Source organism: Pterocles gutturalis, unplaced genomic scaffold, assembly GCF_000699245.1.
Source record: "Pterocles gutturalis isolate BGI_N339 unplaced genomic scaffold, ASM69924v1 scaffold10203, whole genome shotgun sequence".
Taxonomy (NCBI): Eukaryota; Metazoa; Chordata; class Aves; order Pterocliformes; family Pteroclidae; genus Pterocles; species Pterocles gutturalis.
Window position 1 is genome coordinate 12998 of NW_010125592.1, and position 18737 is coordinate 31734.

The following is an 18737-nucleotide window of genomic DNA, read 5'->3' on the forward strand; positions in this document are numbered from 1 at the left end:
GTTTGTGGGGTATGGTGAGTTTCGCATTTTTAAAGGTACTGACAGGAGGGGCAGAGTGTTTTTCAGGGCTGATACACCTGTGCTTTATTCTGGCAGACAGCTGCTGTGTTCATAAAGCATAACAGCATCATTTATAAATGATGAGACATTAACTGATTCCAAACTACAGTGAAAATAGGTTTCCTGTAGTGATACTTCCTTCTCAAAGTAACATAAATATTTTTTTAAAATCCTTTTTAGCTGAAAATTGGCAGCCTCCTTGCCCTTTCAACTTTTAAGCCGTTGTGAGCATTTGACAAGGGTCGCTCTCTGAGATACTTTGGAGCAATAAGATGATCTAAGTGGGTTTGGTTATTTTAGTTTCTTCTCATTAACCACGTAGGCACTCTTCAGTTATCATAGGTTTGGACTTTGAATAAATACAAAATGCACTGGGTTGGAAATGCCTCTTTCAGTGACACTTAGAGAATATAGTGTAGACTTTCAGACTACAGTAGAGGTTAATTATTGCTATGTTTTGACTGTAGAACTTGAATATGTGTTTAATTTTTTGTGAACAGATTGATGACTCTTCTGCATCTATTTCTCTGGCCCAGCTTACTAAGGTATATATATATTCTTGTCAAATACTTAAAAAAAAAAAGTGTTTGCTTCCTTTTTTTAAATTTATATTGTGAACTATAGCTGGATAACTGTTGTAATTTAAACAAAACCTTAAATTAATTTTTAATACTTTAAAGTATTGATTTTTAACTTTAAAATGTGTGTATATTTTGATACTATCCTGTAAAGAGTAGTTCCCAGTTTGGGAAGATAGAAGGGGAGTACCTTATCAGCCTCAACATAATGTTGCAGTATTACTCGTCTTCAAGACACAAAGAAGAAGCACTTCAGAAGCTGTTTACCGTTTTTCATACGTTTCGTTAATTTTGCATTGGAAACTAACACAATTTTTACAGAAGAATTAAATTGGCTGTAAGTTATGGACATTCCATGGGGGTTTGCAACAGCCAAAATAGAAGCCTTTCTGTAACATGGACAATTGCATGGCCATTCTTGAGTTTCTAGTCATTACAGTTACAGATCCATTCTTTGAATGCTGCACAATTTCATAAATTGTGGTATATATGCAGTGGACACCACAACCTAATTTGTTTGAACGCAGACTGTGCAAGTTGTGTAAATGTTCCAAATTGTTTATAGGAATATACCAATGTGTATGTGTGGCATACTAGCAGATGTGACCTTCTGAAACTGTTGTAACACCATGTTTTGCTATGGAACTGCTTGCATTTTTTGCTCAACAATGTGTCATTTTGTCTGGGAAAGCACTAGTGATTGCACTTTGAGAAGGCGTGGTGCTAGCCAATTCCATTGCTAGTCTTTAAAGTTACAAAGATTAGAGAAGGCAGGGCCTAACGCAGAGGAACTAGTTCTTTCTTCTGAAAGTAAAGACTGGGGTTCATTTCCAATAAAATCTCTTCCCACTGGTAACTTCTTCCCTCTCACTGCAGAAATTAAATTGTGTACATTTGGCAAAAAAAAAAAAAATTTGGAAGGTAGCCACCAAAAGAAATTGGTCACCATTAGTGCTGTCCCTATATGTGTCCTTGGTTCTGTAAGCTCATGTAAGGTTTTACTCAAAAATGTGAAAAACTGTCCAAGTGGTGTACATATTTAAGCTTTCAAGAAAATTTAAGTATTTCAGAGAAATACAGGAACATACCAGAAAGCAGCTCAAAACTGTTACTGACCTCTTCAGTGCGGATTGGCTTAGCATGGAGGCAATGTGTGAACAGTTTTCTGTTTTATTATGACGATGTATTAAATGCCATATTTGAATTTTGGTCTATTCCTACTGTTTTATGGGTTTTGGGTGTGTTTTGTAAACCGTTTGGGTTCAAACAAATTAGTCAAGTATATGTAAAGTTTTCTGTGAATGTTAATGGAAATTATTTCATAGCTGTCGATCTGGATTATGTTACTGTTGAGAAAAAACTATGTATATGAAACAACCATTTAATAAAATGTTGAAACTAGTTGGTTGCTTTTGTGAATGAGTGAATATAAAAACAAAAACATGAGTGGTTGATCTGAATGATAGGTGCTTGAAGGTCCGAATAATGTACAGTCACTCCCTTAGACCCTGCTTGTATCTGGACTAGTGTATAATAAAAACATTTGAACAAATACTACTTGAAAATCAGCTGGCTTCAATAATTTGAAGATCTAGTTCTGCATAAGGTTTATGTTACAATTTGTGTGTTAAAAGGACACGGTCAACTGGAAAAAACTGCAGGTTTCGCTTACTGTAGTTAAATCACTTAATATGGAGAAGTTAGTGGGGGGGAACGTGCAGTTTGGCCTGCTTACAGCACATGACGGTCAAATTTCTACTGAAAAGGCTCTTTTGTCTTGCTGAGGGATCACAAAAAGCTTGATTCCTTTTAATGCTTCTGTGTCAGAAGCTGAATTTCAGCAAGTGAAAACAACTGCCCTGACTCCGGAGTTGTGTGTCCTTTTAATGCTGCAAAATGTAAATCATGCTACTTGCATACATCTTTCTCAATTAAATGTACGATGGATATCTTCTCCTTCAAATAGTCTGGAGCTTAAAAATCAGTTTTAAAAATACTGGAGGGTATTTTTTTTGTCTGCACATAGCTTCAGTCCACTTGGAAGAAAATTGGATTGGTTACACCAGTCTTTGTGTAAGGTACAAACAGAGCCTAAGGTTTTGAGTGCCCAAGAATGCTCTTTTCGAGTAGGTTAACAGGCACATAAACATCATGTAATGGCGTAAGGACTCCCCAGAACATCTTCAGGACAAATATATTTTATATAAGCAGCTGGTTTCATGCAACCTCAACTAGCGTTGTGCTGCTCTTTACAGGATTGGATGAGTGGTGTTGTCTTTGGCTGTGTGGGCTTAAATGTGTTTCTAATGTGTGTGTCAAATAATTACCTGTTAAACAGACTGCCAATCTGGCTGAAGCCAATGCTTCTGAAGAAGATAAAATAAAAGCTATGATGACACAGTCTGGCCATGAATATGATCCAGTCAAGTAAGTATTGATAATATTAAATCTGTTCTTTGAAGATTATGAAAAAATTGTAGAGATGTTTAACAAGAGAGACACATGCATGCCTTTTTCTTTTTTTTTTTTCCCCCCAAAAAAACCTTTTAGTTACATGAAGAAACCCTTGGGTCCACCTCCACCATCATATACTTGCTTTCGTTGCGGAAAACCTGGCCACTATATAAAGAACTGCCCAACAAATGGGGTAAGATTGTGGGGGTCTTCTGGTGTTGCTTAGTTTTTAATTTTTTTACTTTGGCATTTACTTATCAAATACATGAATATTCATATTAAGCATTGTTTCTCTTGGGGTGAATTAGAGTTTGTATTACAGTGTTTCAAAGCCCTGTTTTTAGCTTTTCTATTACAGTGCACAGTTTTTAGTATTTCAAGTGAAAAGGTGATGTTTCTGTTGACCCCATGTATTGAATAGTTGCATGTTTTAATTACACAAGTCTCTGGTTGAGTATTGATGCTCTTTAACATTAGTCACTGAATGTATATGTTTGAGCTGTGATTTCAGCTGTTGTATCTAGATGGTGAATGTAAGTTTCTCCAGTGACTGATTCACCAAATTAGGCTCTCACTCTGAATTCCGCTTTGGAGGAAGAGTGGGTTTGTGTCTCTTCTCTGAGTGGATGGTGAGCTGAGGGATGTTTCACCCTTAGGGAACCTGAAGTTAAGCCAAAGTCTGTTGAGTTTAAAACACTGCTCAAGCTTTTGGAACATTCTGGCTGTGTTCATTTAGGGAAATAAGTGTTTCAGTCAAGCAACCCTTACACTAGATAAAAGGAGAGGATTAAAGGCATTTGCTGCTTAAAATAATCATTGAAATCTCATTTCAAGCCTGGGTCTTAAAAGGAGATATGTCGACATTTCTTTTCTTAACAGGACAAAAATTTTGAGTCTGTTCCCAGAATTAAAAAGAGCACAGGAATTCCGAGGAGTTTCATGATGGAGGTGAAGGATCCCAATACAAAGGGTGCTATGCTGACAAACACTGGAAAATATGCAATACCAACTATTGATGCGTAAGTATGGGATTAACTGGACTGACCAAAAGGTGAAAAAGAGAAAACCTGTAAATGCCTGAGTGTCAGCACAACCAAGTTGGCCAGCATCTGTAATTACAGGAGAGGAATCATTGTCATTGTGTCTCAATCTTAAAATCTGTGATAGTTTCTAATATTAAAATAGGGTGGTCCTGCTGTTCATACCCCTGGAAGTTGGTTAAACTTGCAGTATGCTAAGAATCTGTATTTCTGCAAAACATTTTAGTAGTGTTGGAGTAATTCTCTTTGAAAGCTCTTTTTGCTTCTGGTTTACGTTTCAAAGGCTTCTTGCAAAATTTAACAAATGCCTCTTGAACTGAGTTTCCTCCCCCTGACTTTTATCAAATCTCATGTGTGAAACAGAGTGAAATTTTCCTGATGCTATAAACTAAGAAATTACTACTGTGTGCTGAGAACAGTGGCTGTCTTAAAAGATCTCCTTTTGTAGAAGCTGTAACAGGCTTCTTTCATTTATAAAATGTAACTACTTGGAGACTATATCCTGAGCCTGCAATTTACATTTGCCCTCTGGCAGAGGAGATATGGGATTCATTTAATCTGGTTTCTAGATGTCAAAAAAAAATTTTTCTAGTCTGAGCTAATTTCTTTGTTGATCCAATGAATGGGAGAGCTCTACAGAAGGAACTCTTCTAGAGTTGTGGCTATAGAAAAGTAGTTTAACTTAAATGCCTGTGTTTTAGAAGGCTGTTGTGGAGTGAGAAGAATTCCATCTGTCTTCCTTTGATAAAATCAAAAGCTTGGAAAAGTTTTCCTTTACACATGTTTAACATTTGTCTTTTTCCTTCCCTCCCTCCCCTCCAGGGAAGCTTATGCTATAGGAAAGAAGGAAAAGCCTCCCTTTTTACCAGAGGATCCATCCTCCTCCTCGGAAGAAGAAGATCCTATTCCAGATGAGTTGTTATGTCTCATTTGTAAAGATATAATGACTGATGCAGTTGTTATTCCCTGCTGTGGAAACAGTTATTGTGATGAATGTAAGTGTTACTCACATGTTTGTTAATTCAAAACATCGAATCTGATCTTCTGAAAGCAGAAATAGAAGATGACAGAATTTGTTTGTTACCAGTTCTATTTAATACTTATGTATACCTTGAATAGGAAAGGACTCCTCTTCTGTAAAAGAAAAAAAAAAGGCAGAAAGCTTTTTTCCCTTTTTGTGTGTCTAGTTAAATCCTCTTTAAATGCAGAAGGATGAGTGTGAGGAAAGTGCCTAATTGTGCAGGTGATGCCAGTATTAGATATTGAATGCAATATGGATTTAGTTTGTGCACAGCCCTTTCTCTCATACAAAATTATATAGCCAACCCTGGTGACTTCCTGCCGGTCTGCAACATCTAATCCACATTCGTCTCCATGGGAGAGCTGGTTAAAACCTTCAGGACTCAAACCTACTACTGGTTTTTTGAAGTGTGTTTTATTCATTAACCTTGAGGTTGGTGATTTCTCACTGTACTAGAGAGTGGAAAAAAGACTAGTGGAAACATCCAGACACTCTTGATATTTCACTGTTGTAACATTTGAAGGTGTAAACTGTATAGTTATTTGCTGCATGCTAGGAATTTTTTACACTATTGATCATTTATAGCTTCATGCTCTCAGTTCAAGACCATGTGCACCTGTTAATTATATGCATGGATTTATAACTGATTAGAACCCCCAAAATTTCCTTAATTTGACTAAAACCTATTTTGATGGTTTTAATTATTCACAGGTATTAGAACAGCATTACTGGAATCTGAGGAGCATACATGCCCAACATGTCATCAGACGGATGTTTCTCCAGATGCTTTAATTGCCAACAAGTTCCTACGCCAGGTAACATGATGACTTTTACATAAACTGTTGTGAGAAAAGTCTATTTGTAAAAAGCTGAAAGGGAAGAAGTTAATTTACATCTCCTTAAGCAAGGCTAAATTGAATAAGGCTAAATTTACTTTTCAAATACATTATCTATTGTTACAGAAGCTTATAAGAGATTCTTCAGAGACAGTTTGGTGAACTCAGGTCACACTTTTGTTTAGCGTGATTGCCTCACTTTCAGATTTGGTGTTAACACTGAAGTACTTTGCATACAGATACTCTGAGTTACCAATCATTAATGCCAACGTTTAGTGTGATATGTTCATGTATATTGATTTATTTTAGGATCAGTAGCATTTACGGGAATACACAAGTAATTTTACTCAGGAGCCTTTTGTTGATATATCTACCAAAGTTTCGTGTTACATTTTTGTAAATGTTTTTCTGCCTCTAGGCTGTGAACAACTTCAAAAATGAAACTGGCTATACGAAAAGGCTTCGTAAGCAGATTCAGCAGCAACAGCAGCAGCAGCCCCCCCCACCACCACCACCTCCACCTCCACCACCCCTAATGAGACAAACAATAACACGCAACCTGCAGCCTCTGCTCCGACCAGCGATTTCCAGACAGCAGGATCCCCTGATGATTCCCTTAGCTTCTCTGGCTTCTCGTTCTGCTTTGTCATCGCTGGGCCATGGGCAGTCACCTGGGCTGCCCGTAAATCCATCTTCTGTTGTCGTCTCTGATCTCCCCCCAGCAGTGTCCCTGTCTCTCCGTGGTGAAAAGCCAGATGGACCTTTTCGGTACGTGAATCTGTAGATAAACACGAATATAGAAGACTTGAGCTTCTCCGCTAGCGATTTATGTATCATTAGTGAAAGTTCTGGGTTTTGTTCGCTTTGAATGAGGCTGCTTTGCTAACTTGGAATTGTGCCTCATGCAAGAATTTTCTTGGAAGTATTTCTTGTTTCGTCCCCCTATCAGTCATTTGGTACAGGTTTACCCTGAAGGAGGAGCTTTTTTTCCCCCAGGAGCCCTTTGATTTTAAGTGGCTAGCAATTTGTAAACTAACCGTGTAGTTGTGTCAAACCTTCTTGAATGCATAAATTTATTTCTAGTACTGAGGAAATAATATTTTCATGAAAAGTGTAAGAGCACGATTATAGGTAAAATTGACCAGGTGTTTTCACATTACTTTTTTCTACAGTATTTCTGTCACCAATATTATGATACATCAGTCATCCTCAGTAATACAGTGTAGTCACTGTAGATTTAAAGTATTTATAAACATGAGTCTGATGTTTGCAACCCAGTGAAGTCATATGAAAATGCATTAGAAGTCTGTGCTGTGGTTTAGAGCTCACATCCTTCAAATTTATGCCTTGAATGCAAATAGCCACTGTCCAGAAGACTGGGCTCAGCTGTACTGTTCAACAGAAAGAATCACAATTCAAAAGAACCTCTAAGGCTGCCTCTGAACTAGCACATAAATATTTCCTAATGGAATTTCAGTTCTTGCATCTTCCAAAACTGCGATTCAGAGTGTGGATTAGGCATACTACAATCCTCTCATGTGCAGGTAGCTTAATAAAATATTTTTGCAGTGAGCTTCCTCTTCTTCCTCTTTAAATGCCAGTAGTCCAAGTTGGCTTCTCTCCAGTGCTTCATTTGGAATCGACCAGCTTCACATTTGTAAATCTGGTGAAGTTGGTTTTTTCCCACTCATCTACAGTAGTCAACTTTTTCTCACCTTGGACTTTGCATTTCAAGTAGCACTTCAAAAAATATTTGAATAATAAAAAAATGAGTTTTTGTTATAGTGATGCTGATACTATTTTACCTCCTGCTGCGCTGATGACTGCTGCTGAACTCTCTAAATCTTCCCCTTTGTCCATCACCAGTTTGCTGGAAGAGAAGGTAAATTTTATTTCAACATATGCAGTCATTCTTATGTTTTAGTTGAGCTTATTTTCTAACTGTGTTCATTTATTCACAAGGGCTATCAGGTTCCTGTGCTAAGACAACCGGCAATACCGAGTCTTCTGGGCCCTCAAGGACAATCAATACCCACAACTGGTAAGTAGCTATAACTTTAGAATTTCTTCTAAAAAATTATCTTCAGGTAAACTTAATTTTTTTCTTTTTTTTTCCCCCCTCTTTTTTGCTCTCCCCACTCCAAAAGGTCATCCAATGAGAGCGGGAGCAATTCGCTCAGCAGGTGGCAGACCAGGCTGGGAACTGTAAGTATTCTACAGAAATTCAATATATTACTACTTGTAACCTGTTAAATTAGGCTGTAACACAGAACTTATACAACAGCTGATTTCTAATGAAGTAAGTATGCACAGATAGTTGTGGAGAATACAAGTAGTAATTAATTTTTAAATGGCTTAATTTGAATTAGCTTTAACAAAGGGGATCTGTGCTTACAGTAAGATTATTTAAAATGAAACTCCAGTACATAATTGAAAAGAGAACTCTGAAGAATGAACAGTTTTTGAGGAAACCATAATTACATATGAAAATTAAATATTAAATATAATTAAAAGATCAGATGGAAAGCCACCCTTTTGATTACTGGTGAATAGGGATGAAGAAATTTATTTCCTAATAGAAATAAGACTCCAACATTCTTTCTTTAAAAACTTAGTTGATACTGACTGAGCAGATTATTGGAAGAGCCAACACTTGTTATTTTATGACAATTTTAAATTTCTTCAGTTTAGCCATCTCAAACAGCCAAGCTGCTTTCTCTCCGTTGGAGAGAGGGGAGTCTGTTTGATCTGTTAGTGCAGTGTCAAGCTAGTCCTTCCTTTTGATATATACTTTTTATGGATCGGTTGTAAGGGTGAATTGTGTTTATAAAATCTTAAAGATAAATCAAAAGAAAACCCAGCATCCATCCCACAGTTTAAAAATCTCAGATTCAGTAAGCAAGACAATAACAATTTGGAGACCAGAACAGGCCAAATACATCATCACGAGGCAGTAACATAAGACGTGTATGTGGAAGAGGTTAAAAGGAGGAGGATCAAGAGATGATTGTAGTCTCAAATGGACAGAAAGCAGGGAGAAAAATGCTTCAGTTGAGAACACGAAGTGCTTGCCGCCACTCTCCTGCTTCATTCGCTTCCTCTTTAATATCAGAGCAGAGTGTAACAAACAGTGACACGTGTTTTTGGATTTCAGTTCAAATCGAGGACGCCCGCATAGTGACCGTTCCCAAAGGACTCAGGCCCCAACACTACCAGCATCAGCACCAGTCTTTGTGCCTGTGCCTCCACCTCCCCTGTATCCTCCACCACCCCACGCACTGCCTCTTCCACCGGGGGTTCCACCACCACAGTTTCCTCCTCAGTTTCCACCTGGTCAGCCTCCATCCGCTGGGTACTCTGTCCCCCCTCCGGGATACCCCCCAGCTCCTGCAAACATGTCATCAGCTTGGGTACCGACAGCAGTACCAGCGGCTCACTCAAACACCATCCCAACGACACAAGCACCTCCTTTATCTAGGGAGGAGTTTTACAGAGAACAGCGGAGACTTAAAGAGGAGTAAGTATTTGGCTCCTTGAAGTTGTGTTGGTTTTCAGTTTTGTGTTTCGATAGCATATCGGACTGCAGTTACTCTGAAGTGCATCTGACATAAGCAAAAATGACCTAGTGTTTCTTCCAATATACTTTTTCATTGCAGATGGTAAACGTGCAAAACTAAAACAAGACAAATGTAAATCTAGAACTTTCCCTAAAACTTGTAGGAATTCTAAACTGTTTTTGCTTAAATAGGATGTTCACCTTTTGCATTTGCATGCAGTATACATTTTCTCATATTGGCCATGTTTTGTTTCTTGATGTCTTTTTGTAATAAAGGTCAAACTATAATTGTAATAAAGGTCAAACTTATTTTAACAGGGAAAAGAAAAAGTCCAAACTTGATGAGTTTACAAATGATTTTGCTAAGGAATTGATGGAATATAAAAAGATTCAAAAGGAGCGTAGGCGTTCGTTTTCCAGGTAACTGCTTTACATGTCCGTAATGGAGAAGCAGATTGTCTAGAAGAATCAGGAGGAGTTCCACTCCTCCTCTCTGTCATTAGATGGATTGGATGATTTGAGGGAGTAGCAGCGATAGGAGTTTCATCTGTAGGTTACCAGCTCAAATATGGCAGAGATTACAGTTGACCGATAGTTATAATTGGGCAGCAGTTGTTAAGGAGCAGGCGCCTCTCTTAGTAAAGCTGCTTTGCAGTGACATCCTTCACCTCCTGACAGCCACGAGGAGGCTAGAAATGGAATAGGTGTAGTTGCTGGATTTTCTGCGTCTCCCTATTCTGATTATAACCATTACCTCAAAGCACTTCGGAGGAGATATGTGAGAGAAATTGTCTTCATTTCCTCTTTTGTTTGTCTCATGTGGATACACGGAGTGATTGTAACCTGGACTGCAAGCTGGTGGCTTTTGCTGGTATTTTGTTGACATTGTTAAGTTTTTCTTAGGAATTAAAAGATCAGACTTGTTTGTAAGGAAGAACTTGTGTGAGAGGAGGAATTATGCTAATGAATGTATGCAGAATAATGTGAAATGGTTCTTTAAAAAATAATAAAACTGTGAAGAGAGGGTAGCTAATGTTTACTATCTCAAAAAAATCACTTGGACAGGAGTCTGAATAGCTCTCTACTAGTGATGCTGTCAGTATCTTTCCTAGAGTAACAGCATTGAGTCATTACTGGAGGCTGAGTTTAGAAGCTTTTAGATGTGACTTTCCTTGAAATGCAGTCCCTGGGCTTGGTTAGAGCTAGAGGTGTTGATTAAGTGGTTCTGTATGTAAGACTGCAGTACAAGTATTTTGCATCCTGTACGAATTGCCAAATAAGTAGTGAAGTTAAGTAGACTAAGCTGGCATTTTAAAATTGAGCTTTACGGTTTTCCGGCTAGATCGTGTTGTCTTGATGTTTGGTAGTGCACTGTAGCCGTTAAGACTTGCTCTTCTTGCTTCTTACTGCAGCAAAAATTATTTGCACTGCATGTAGTTGCTGAGTAGTGAAAAATGTCTGTGTTCACGTACCAGTAGAGGCCAGTATACACCACCTCACATCAATCAGTAGCTATGGTAGTTCATACCATAGAAGTGAGTGGAAATAGACTTACCCTTCTTGTGTGTTTTTACACTAACAAAGCAGCAGCTGTTATGTCTTGTAAGCAGAAACTTTTACATGTTATCGAGTTCTTCAGTTTGCAGTGGCATTATGTCAGCAGCTGAAAGAAGCTTTGAAATAAGCATATGGAGAGAAAAAAAAAACAAATTTAAGAGGAAAAAAATTGGGGAGAGTGACTGTTTTGAATTAACTTCTTTTTTTTTTTGTGTTGTGTTTTTTTTAAGGTCCAAGTCTCCCTATAGTGCTTCATCTTACTCGAGAAGTTCATACACCTACTCCAAGTCAAGATCAGGTTCTTCCCGCTCTCGCTCCTACTCCCGATCGTTTAGTCGTTCCCATTCTCGTTCCTACTCACGATCGCCACCGTATCAAAGAAGAGGCAAAGGGAAGAGTCGTAACTATCGTTCTAGGTCAAGGTCACATGGTTATCACCGTTCACGGTCAAGGTCGCCTGCATACAGAAGATACCATTCACGGTCAAGATCTCCAGTATTTAGAGGCCAGTCTCCCACTAAACGGACTATACCTCAAGGGGAGGGAGAAAGGGAGTATTTCAACAGATACAGAGAAGTTCCACCATATGATATGAAGGCTTACTATGGCAGATCGATTGACTTTAGAGATCCGTTTGAGAAGGAAAGATACAGAGAATGGGAAAGGAACTATAGAGAATGGTATGAAAAGTTTTACAAGGGCTATGCTGTTGGTGCTCAACCTCGACCCCCGGTAAATAGAGAGAACTTTTCTCCGGATAGGTTTGGTCCACCTGGGACCAGACGAGAGAATTCGCCGTATGCTCGGGGACGTAGGGAGGATTATCCTGGTGGGCAGAGCCATAGAAATCGTAACATAGCTGGAAATTACCCTGAGAAGCCTTCTGGAAGAGAGAGCCATGGCATCAAAGATCCTACTAAATCAAAAGAGAAGGAGGTGGAAAATCCACTGGGAGATGGCAAAGGAAATAAACATAAAAAGCACCGGAAGAGAAGGAAAGGGGATGAGAATGAAGGATTTCCCAGTGCTGAGTTGTTAGAAGGTACGAGAAAACCAAGAGAGCCAGTTACAGCAGAAGACGTTAAAACAGACTCTCTGTTCATGCTCCCAAGCAGAGATGATGCCACCCCTGTGAGAGATGAGCCTATGGAAGCAGATTCTATTGCTTTCAAACCGGTGTCTGAAAAGGAGAAAAAAGAGAAGGATAAGCCAAAAGCAAAAGTCGACAAGACAAAGCGGAAAGTAGAAGCGGCTGTTCCTCCTAAGAAAGATAATACAGTAAAACCAGCTAAAGCTTCCCAAGAGAAGGTGGACACTGATCGTGAAAAATCTCCTCGAACAGAACCTCCTGTGAAAAAAGTGAAGGAGGAGTTGCCAAAGACAGACAGTGTTAAAACATCTTCCTCTCAAAAGGATGAGAAGGCTCTTGGTACCCCGCGGAAAGTTCACCCAAAAGTGACAAAAGATCACCCAGAAACCAGACCAGCCAAGGAGGAGAAGGCAAAGAAAGACCATCCAAAAGAAACCAAGTCAGAGAAGCCTTCCAACAAGGAGGACAAATCAAAAAAGCCCGCTGATAAAAGCAAACCTTCTGATGCAAAACCTGAAAAAAGAAAAAGAAAAGCAGATGAAAAGGTTGATAAAGAACATGAAACCACTTCCACAAAGGCCTCTAAAGCAGAACCTGCTGAATCAAAAACATCGCCAAAGGGTCTGAAGACTGAGCCTGATGGTGAAAAAGGAGAGCGAACTCCAGAAAAGGATAAGTCTGCTTTTCTTAACAACCCTGCAAAGAAGATTAAGCTTAACCGAGAAACTGGCAAAAAGATAGTGAGTGGAGAAAATGTGCCACCTGCAAAAGAAGCTGTTGAGAAACCTGAGCCGAGCAGCAGCAAAGTTAAACAAGAAAAAGCGAAGGGAAAAGCGAGAAGAAAAGTAACAGCAGCTGATGGATCTAGTTCAACTCTTGTAGATTACACCAGGTATTTCATAATTTCTTTTCCTATTTTTTCTCCCCCTCCTTCCTCTCCCTCCCCCAAAAACAGTAAAATTCTTTATGGTGACGAACGAAAGGAAGAACTAAATCCACATTAAATGACTGAGCAATCTGGGATCTTTCCTGTTAAACTGTACTTGGGTCAAAATCAAGCTTTGTTAAAAGAGATCAAGCAGTCTGCACTGCACAGAAAGCTGATGAAGTTAATTCATTGGGGACGCATTTGACCTGAACTTCTAAGACTTTTTGTCCCCTCTTCTTATTCATTACATGCTGACTCTTTGAGGAGTCTGCTCTGTGTCTTCCTTCAAATCCAGTTTCCTGCTAAAGGCAAGGAGAACAGACATGTCTGTACCATGCAATATTTTGCATTTTAAAAATTGCAAGGTACTGGAATGACCTACTTCTATCAGTATGACATGAAATGATACCTTCCCGAAATAGCAGCTTGGCTGCCTTTATGTTGTACTGATCTTAGCTTTGAGCACACTGCTTCCAGCTCAGTGTCAATGCTTCTGGCACTTACCTTGGAGATCTCTCTCCTATATTCCAGTGTGTGATGTGGGGGGAAAGTGATCTAGTGTGGAGCTGTTATTACTTAGGTTTCAGCATGTAAAGAAGCAGGACAAAGCAAACTCAAAACATTTGAGACATTGCTGGAGACTTAAGATGGTGTCTTGATAGTCTAATAAGTTTTCAGAAGGTACATTTTTCTAAAGAGGAACACTGGGACATGAGGATAAAACATGGGTTGTATATACCTCTCCGTAATTGCTTGCTTACATGTGGAAACAGGAATGTATATCTAATTTATCTGCCATTGGTAGAAATAGGACGTGAAGGAATTACCAGATCAGACAGTCCCCAATCTGATAATCTTGTGTCTTTGTTAATTAATTGTGTAGTAGCAAAATACTAAATTAATTGATTGCTCATAATCTTAGCTGGTGGATTCATCTTTTCTCTTGTTTGTTCCCTTAATTGAGCATCTTTTGGAAAAATGCTGAAGATTTAGAGTGGAAACAAAAGCTGTTTTATGAAATGTTACAAACGATGTCGGTGCGTGTATCTCACCCGTTACTAATGTACGCTTTTTTCCTCTTAGCACTAGTTCTACTGGAGGAAGCCCTGTTAGAAAAACTGAAGAAAAGACAGATACAAAACGAACTGTCATTAAAACTATGGAGGAGTATAATAACGATATAACAGCCCCTGCTGAAGACGTCATCATTATGATCCAGGTCCCTCAGTCAAAGTGGGATAAGGATGACTTTGAGTCTGAAGAGGAAGACATTAAAACTACCCAGGTGCCCACAACCATAGGAAAACCTGCTAGTGTTATAAAAAATGTGAGCGCGAAGCCACCAAACCCTGTAAAACACAGTGAAAAAGAGACAGAGCCTTTGGAGAAAACACAAAAAACTACAAAAGAGGCGAGTTATGAAAGCTCCCAGCATGATGCAAAAAGTTCAAAAAGTTCAATGTCGAATGAAAAAGGAAAAACCAAAGACCGGGATCATTCTTTGTCAGACAAGGACACTTCTGAGAAGAGAAAGAGCAGTGCTCAGCCAGAAAAAGACCACTCGGAACGTGCAGCTGAGCAAGGAAACATAAAAAGTCTTTCTCAATCTTCCAAAGACAGCAGATCTTCAGAGAAACATGATAGTGGCCGTGGATCCACCGCTAAAGACTTTACTCCTAACAGAGACAAAAAATCTGACCATGATGGCAACAGAGATCATTCTAGTTCCAAACGTCGAGAGGAAAAGAGCGAATTAGCAAGGAGAAAAGACTCCCCTTCTCGAAACAGAGAATCCACGTCAGTACCAAAAAGCAAGCCGAGAGAGGAACGAGCAGAGCCGTCCAAAAAAGGTGCTGGCGATGCCAAAAGGAGCAGCTACAGCCCTCCGCGAGAGCGGAAGCAGTCTGATCACAAAGCCGCTCATGACTCCAAGCGTACGTTGGAGGAACACAAACCTGTAGATAAAAATGCAGGAAAAGAGAAAGAGAAGGAGAAAGAGAAGCAGGTACCAGAAGTAAAGAGCAATAAGGAGAAAGAGACAGGTGTTGTTAAACCACCTGTGAAACAAGAATCACCAGATGTAAAAAATGAGAAAGAGAATGCGGCTGGACAAAATGATAAAAACGTTGTCAAGCCTAAGCCTCCGGTGAGCAGCTCTTCACGGCTCTCCTCTGATCTGACTCGAGAGACTGATGAGGCTGCGTTTGTACCCGACTACAATGAAAGTGACAGTGAGAGTAATGTATCTGCAAAAGAAGAGGAAGCTGCAGGAAAAAATCCTAAAGAACCGAAAGAAAAGGCTGTTGAGAAGGTGAAAGAGGATCCAGCAGCACCTGCTGCAGCTGAGCAGCCTGAAGCAAGCAGAAGTCAGAGTCAGAGCAGCCCCAGCGTTAGCCGCAGCCGCAGTCAAAGCCCTTCAGAGAGTCAGACTCGAAGCCACAGCAGCAGTGCCAGCTCAGGAGAGAGTCAAGACAGCAAGAAAAAGAAAAAGAAAAAAGAGAAGAAAAAGCACAAGAAGCATAAGAAACACAAGAAGCATAAGAAACACATCGGAAATGAAACGGAATTGGAAAAGAGCCAAAAACACAAACACAAGAAGAAAAAATCGAAGAAGAACAAAGACAAGGAGAAGGATGACCAAAAAGTGAAATCTGTCACTACATAGAATGACAGATAATAAAAAAATGACTTAATTCCTAAGTCATCTGTATTAAATTTTGTTAAAATGTAAACGAATTCAAGCGTTGTAAATAATGACATGAAAGACCCTGTGCTGCACTTAAAATATTGCTGCTTGATTATTTGATTTTTACATCAGAGCTTTATAAAAGTGAACATTTTGTACAGAATTGTGAGTTGTGACCATGTAACATGAAAGGTTTTGCTGGGGCATCTTATTTTTAACCACCATTAATTAGTTTGGGTGGAGTTTACTGTACTGTGAAAATTTTCACATTTGGATTTTTTTTTAATTGCCTGGCAGAAGAAGCTGGTATCAGTTATAAAATACCAGCAGAATGATTTGCAGAATACATTACAGCCCTGTTATGTCACTTTTTGATTACAATAAAAAGTTTTCAGTAAACTATCCAATGTGATGAGATTTCGGGTGGTGGCTGAACATGAGCAAAGCCTCGTGACAGAACAAAACCTACCAGTCAAAGCTTGCTGGTAGCTAAGGTGTGGAAAACAGCGTATCAGTGGGTTTCATTTTGAAAAGCGTGTCAGGACTGTAAATCTTCTGAACTGCTGCAGTGTGGGGAGGTGCTGCCAAGAGGGGCACTTGGGTTTGTATTGTAAAAGGTCGTACATGGCCCCAAAAATGCAGCTGCTGTTAACAGCAGGTACCAGCCATTTTAAATATCGTTCTGTATGAAGCTGTTACTTTTCAACATTGTTCCTTTTTTGTTTTTCATTTTTTTTCAGAAAGTTGTGGTCGTTTCCCAGCAAACGTTTACACATATACTTCAAGGTGCCCTGTAGTCTGTATTTCCTCTTCTAATGGTCACCGAGATGTTTGTGTTTTCTAAACAGAAGCTTTGTTGTTATATTTTCATATGGTGGTGCCAGATGACACAGAACTAACCCCTCTGCTAAATGTGGGGTTAAGCTTGGCAGCAGAAGAAAGCTCACTGGAAAGGCAGGCTTCTGCTTTGAACTGCTCTGAACAATGTCAGGAAATGTAGAAAATGTGAATTTAATTAGCTTGACAATTTTAAGACAGATGTAATTTAAAAAAAAAAAAAAGGTGGCAGTGGTGGGTGTTGCTCAACTGCAGAGAGCCGGCGTGGTAAGAAGTATTTCTTGTTGTGCGTTGAGGGCGTAATGTCCTGGTAACAACTGAGCTCAGTAGTGGAAGCCCTGGAGTGTTGGGCTGTGGGGTTTGCCCCAAGAGGGTTGTGTTTGAAAGTTGTGTAAATTAAAGCAGCGTTTCAGGGCTTCCTGCCTGCGGAGACTGTTTTGTTCACAAAGTGTCGTTGTTTGTAGGTACTGCTCTGGGTGTTTAGCAGTACAGAAACAGGAACGTAATCATTCATCTTGCTTTTCAGTGGGGTGATGATCGCATTTTACGTATTGGGTTAGAGGCTGAGCATCCTGTACTTCTGACGGTTAGAAGAAGAACAAACCAGAACTAGAACTGGATTCCACTGCAGCCGTTTGTCCATTCCGTGTCCTTGGTGGCCTTGGGGTGTTTCTGCACAAGGTAAAGCTGGCTGTTCCCGTTCAGCCACTTGCCTTTGTACTTCCCAGAATCAAAAAGCACAGGTCTGCGATAGTCATTGAATGTGCTCACCTGGTGTTCCCTGCGTGCAGTCCTGGGAGCTCATGTCACCAGCGCGTACGACAGCCTCAGCCTCCCCTTGCACAGTCTGTGTGTGTGATGGAGAGGCCACTGCAAAGGGACGATGGGGGTTGCACCATTCTCCGGGAGCGTACGTTGGGCCAGCGAAATACAGTGGATTTAGGACTCGGTGAAATGGGGTTCTTCTTGAGCTGGAATGTGCTAAGGATTTCATTGTCAAGAATATTCAGAATAATTACTAAATTTGTATGGAAGTAAAAATTTGGACTTTTCCTTATGGAATAGCTCCATAAAAACAGGCAAAATTGTGTATTTCTGTGTAACCTTGTGCTGAAAAAGCTGTAGTTGAGCTCGGGTAAGCTCGTCTCTGTTGTCAGAGCGCTGTGGCAGCATTAGTGTTGATTTTTCAGCCTTCTGTGAATTTATTTTACCCTGCACTTGGAGTTTCCTATGATTCCTTTTTTCTGAGTTTTTTGAGCTGAAGACACCTGGAACACAGTTCTGCCCAGGCAGAAGAGGTGATTTTATTCAGTCATGTTTAGAAGTTCTCTGAGTTTCTGGAGTTTTCATGCAGTGCTGACAGCGGTGTCAGGGATGGATCCGAACGGGGTCAAAGCTGACTCTGTGACTAAATGTAATCTGTTCCTTCTGGAGCAGTTCTGGTGGCCATCTGCTGAAGGTGAGGGTGGTCTGTTCCGCAGAGATGATCACAGATCCCTGTGTCCATCTTTGGGGAACCCTTGGCCCAACAGACCTCGTTCCCCATCTTTAGCTGAGGCTGGAGGTGTCTGAACAGTTTGAACGTTCTGCGAGGCAGGAACTGGAGCTGGAAAAGCTCTGGCAGGAAAGAGGTTGGTTGGAACTTCTGAGGGGAAATACCCAAAGTGAGCGACAGACTCGGGGGTTTTCACCCACAACTCTGAAATAAAGGACTGTGAGAAAGAAAATAAGGTGCAGGATAATGTCCTGCATGGGTAGAGATAAAATTAAGAACCCTAGGACACCGGATCCATTTTAGTTAGAACCTCTTATCATTGTTTTACATTTTTAAAGTAAAGGCCAGGAAGGAAAAATTTATATCCATGTGCTGGGGCAGCTCTGGGGGCGGTGGGTCCAGAGCAGGGGTCTGGGCAGCGATTGCTCCCCGGGGCTGCTCCAGCAGCTGGTGGGCATCAGCCCATGGTGGGGGGACGCAGCAGCTGCCCCCCAGTTCGGTTACCAGGTCGGGAAGAGAAAGCAAAGGCAGCCCAAGGTTGAATGAGACTAATTAGAAGGAAGAGCTAATCAAGGGCTTGAGCTGTAAGGAGTCCCGCT

At 40.1% G+C, this 18737-nt stretch overlaps 1 protein-coding gene across 1 annotated transcript; it reads left to right on the forward strand.

Annotated features, from left to right (window-relative positions):
• Window positions 1-536: 536 nt before the first annotated feature.
• On the forward strand, window positions 537-16207 carry LOC104460585 (E3 ubiquitin-protein ligase RBBP6-like). The gene is made up of 14 exons (XM_010078627.1): window positions 537-605; window positions 2977-3065; window positions 3189-3285; window positions 3972-4111; window positions 4955-5127; window positions 5865-5968; window positions 6408-6757; window positions 7775-7871; window positions 7952-8030; window positions 8137-8194; window positions 9144-9506; window positions 9864-9965; window positions 11333-13084; window positions 14204-16207. Exons 1-14 carry the CDS (start codon window positions 537-539, stop codon window positions 15783-15785), a joined length of 5055 nt encoding a protein of 1684 aa, XP_010076929.1. The 3' UTR covers window positions 15786-16207.
• Window positions 16208-18737: the final 2530 nt, after the last annotated feature.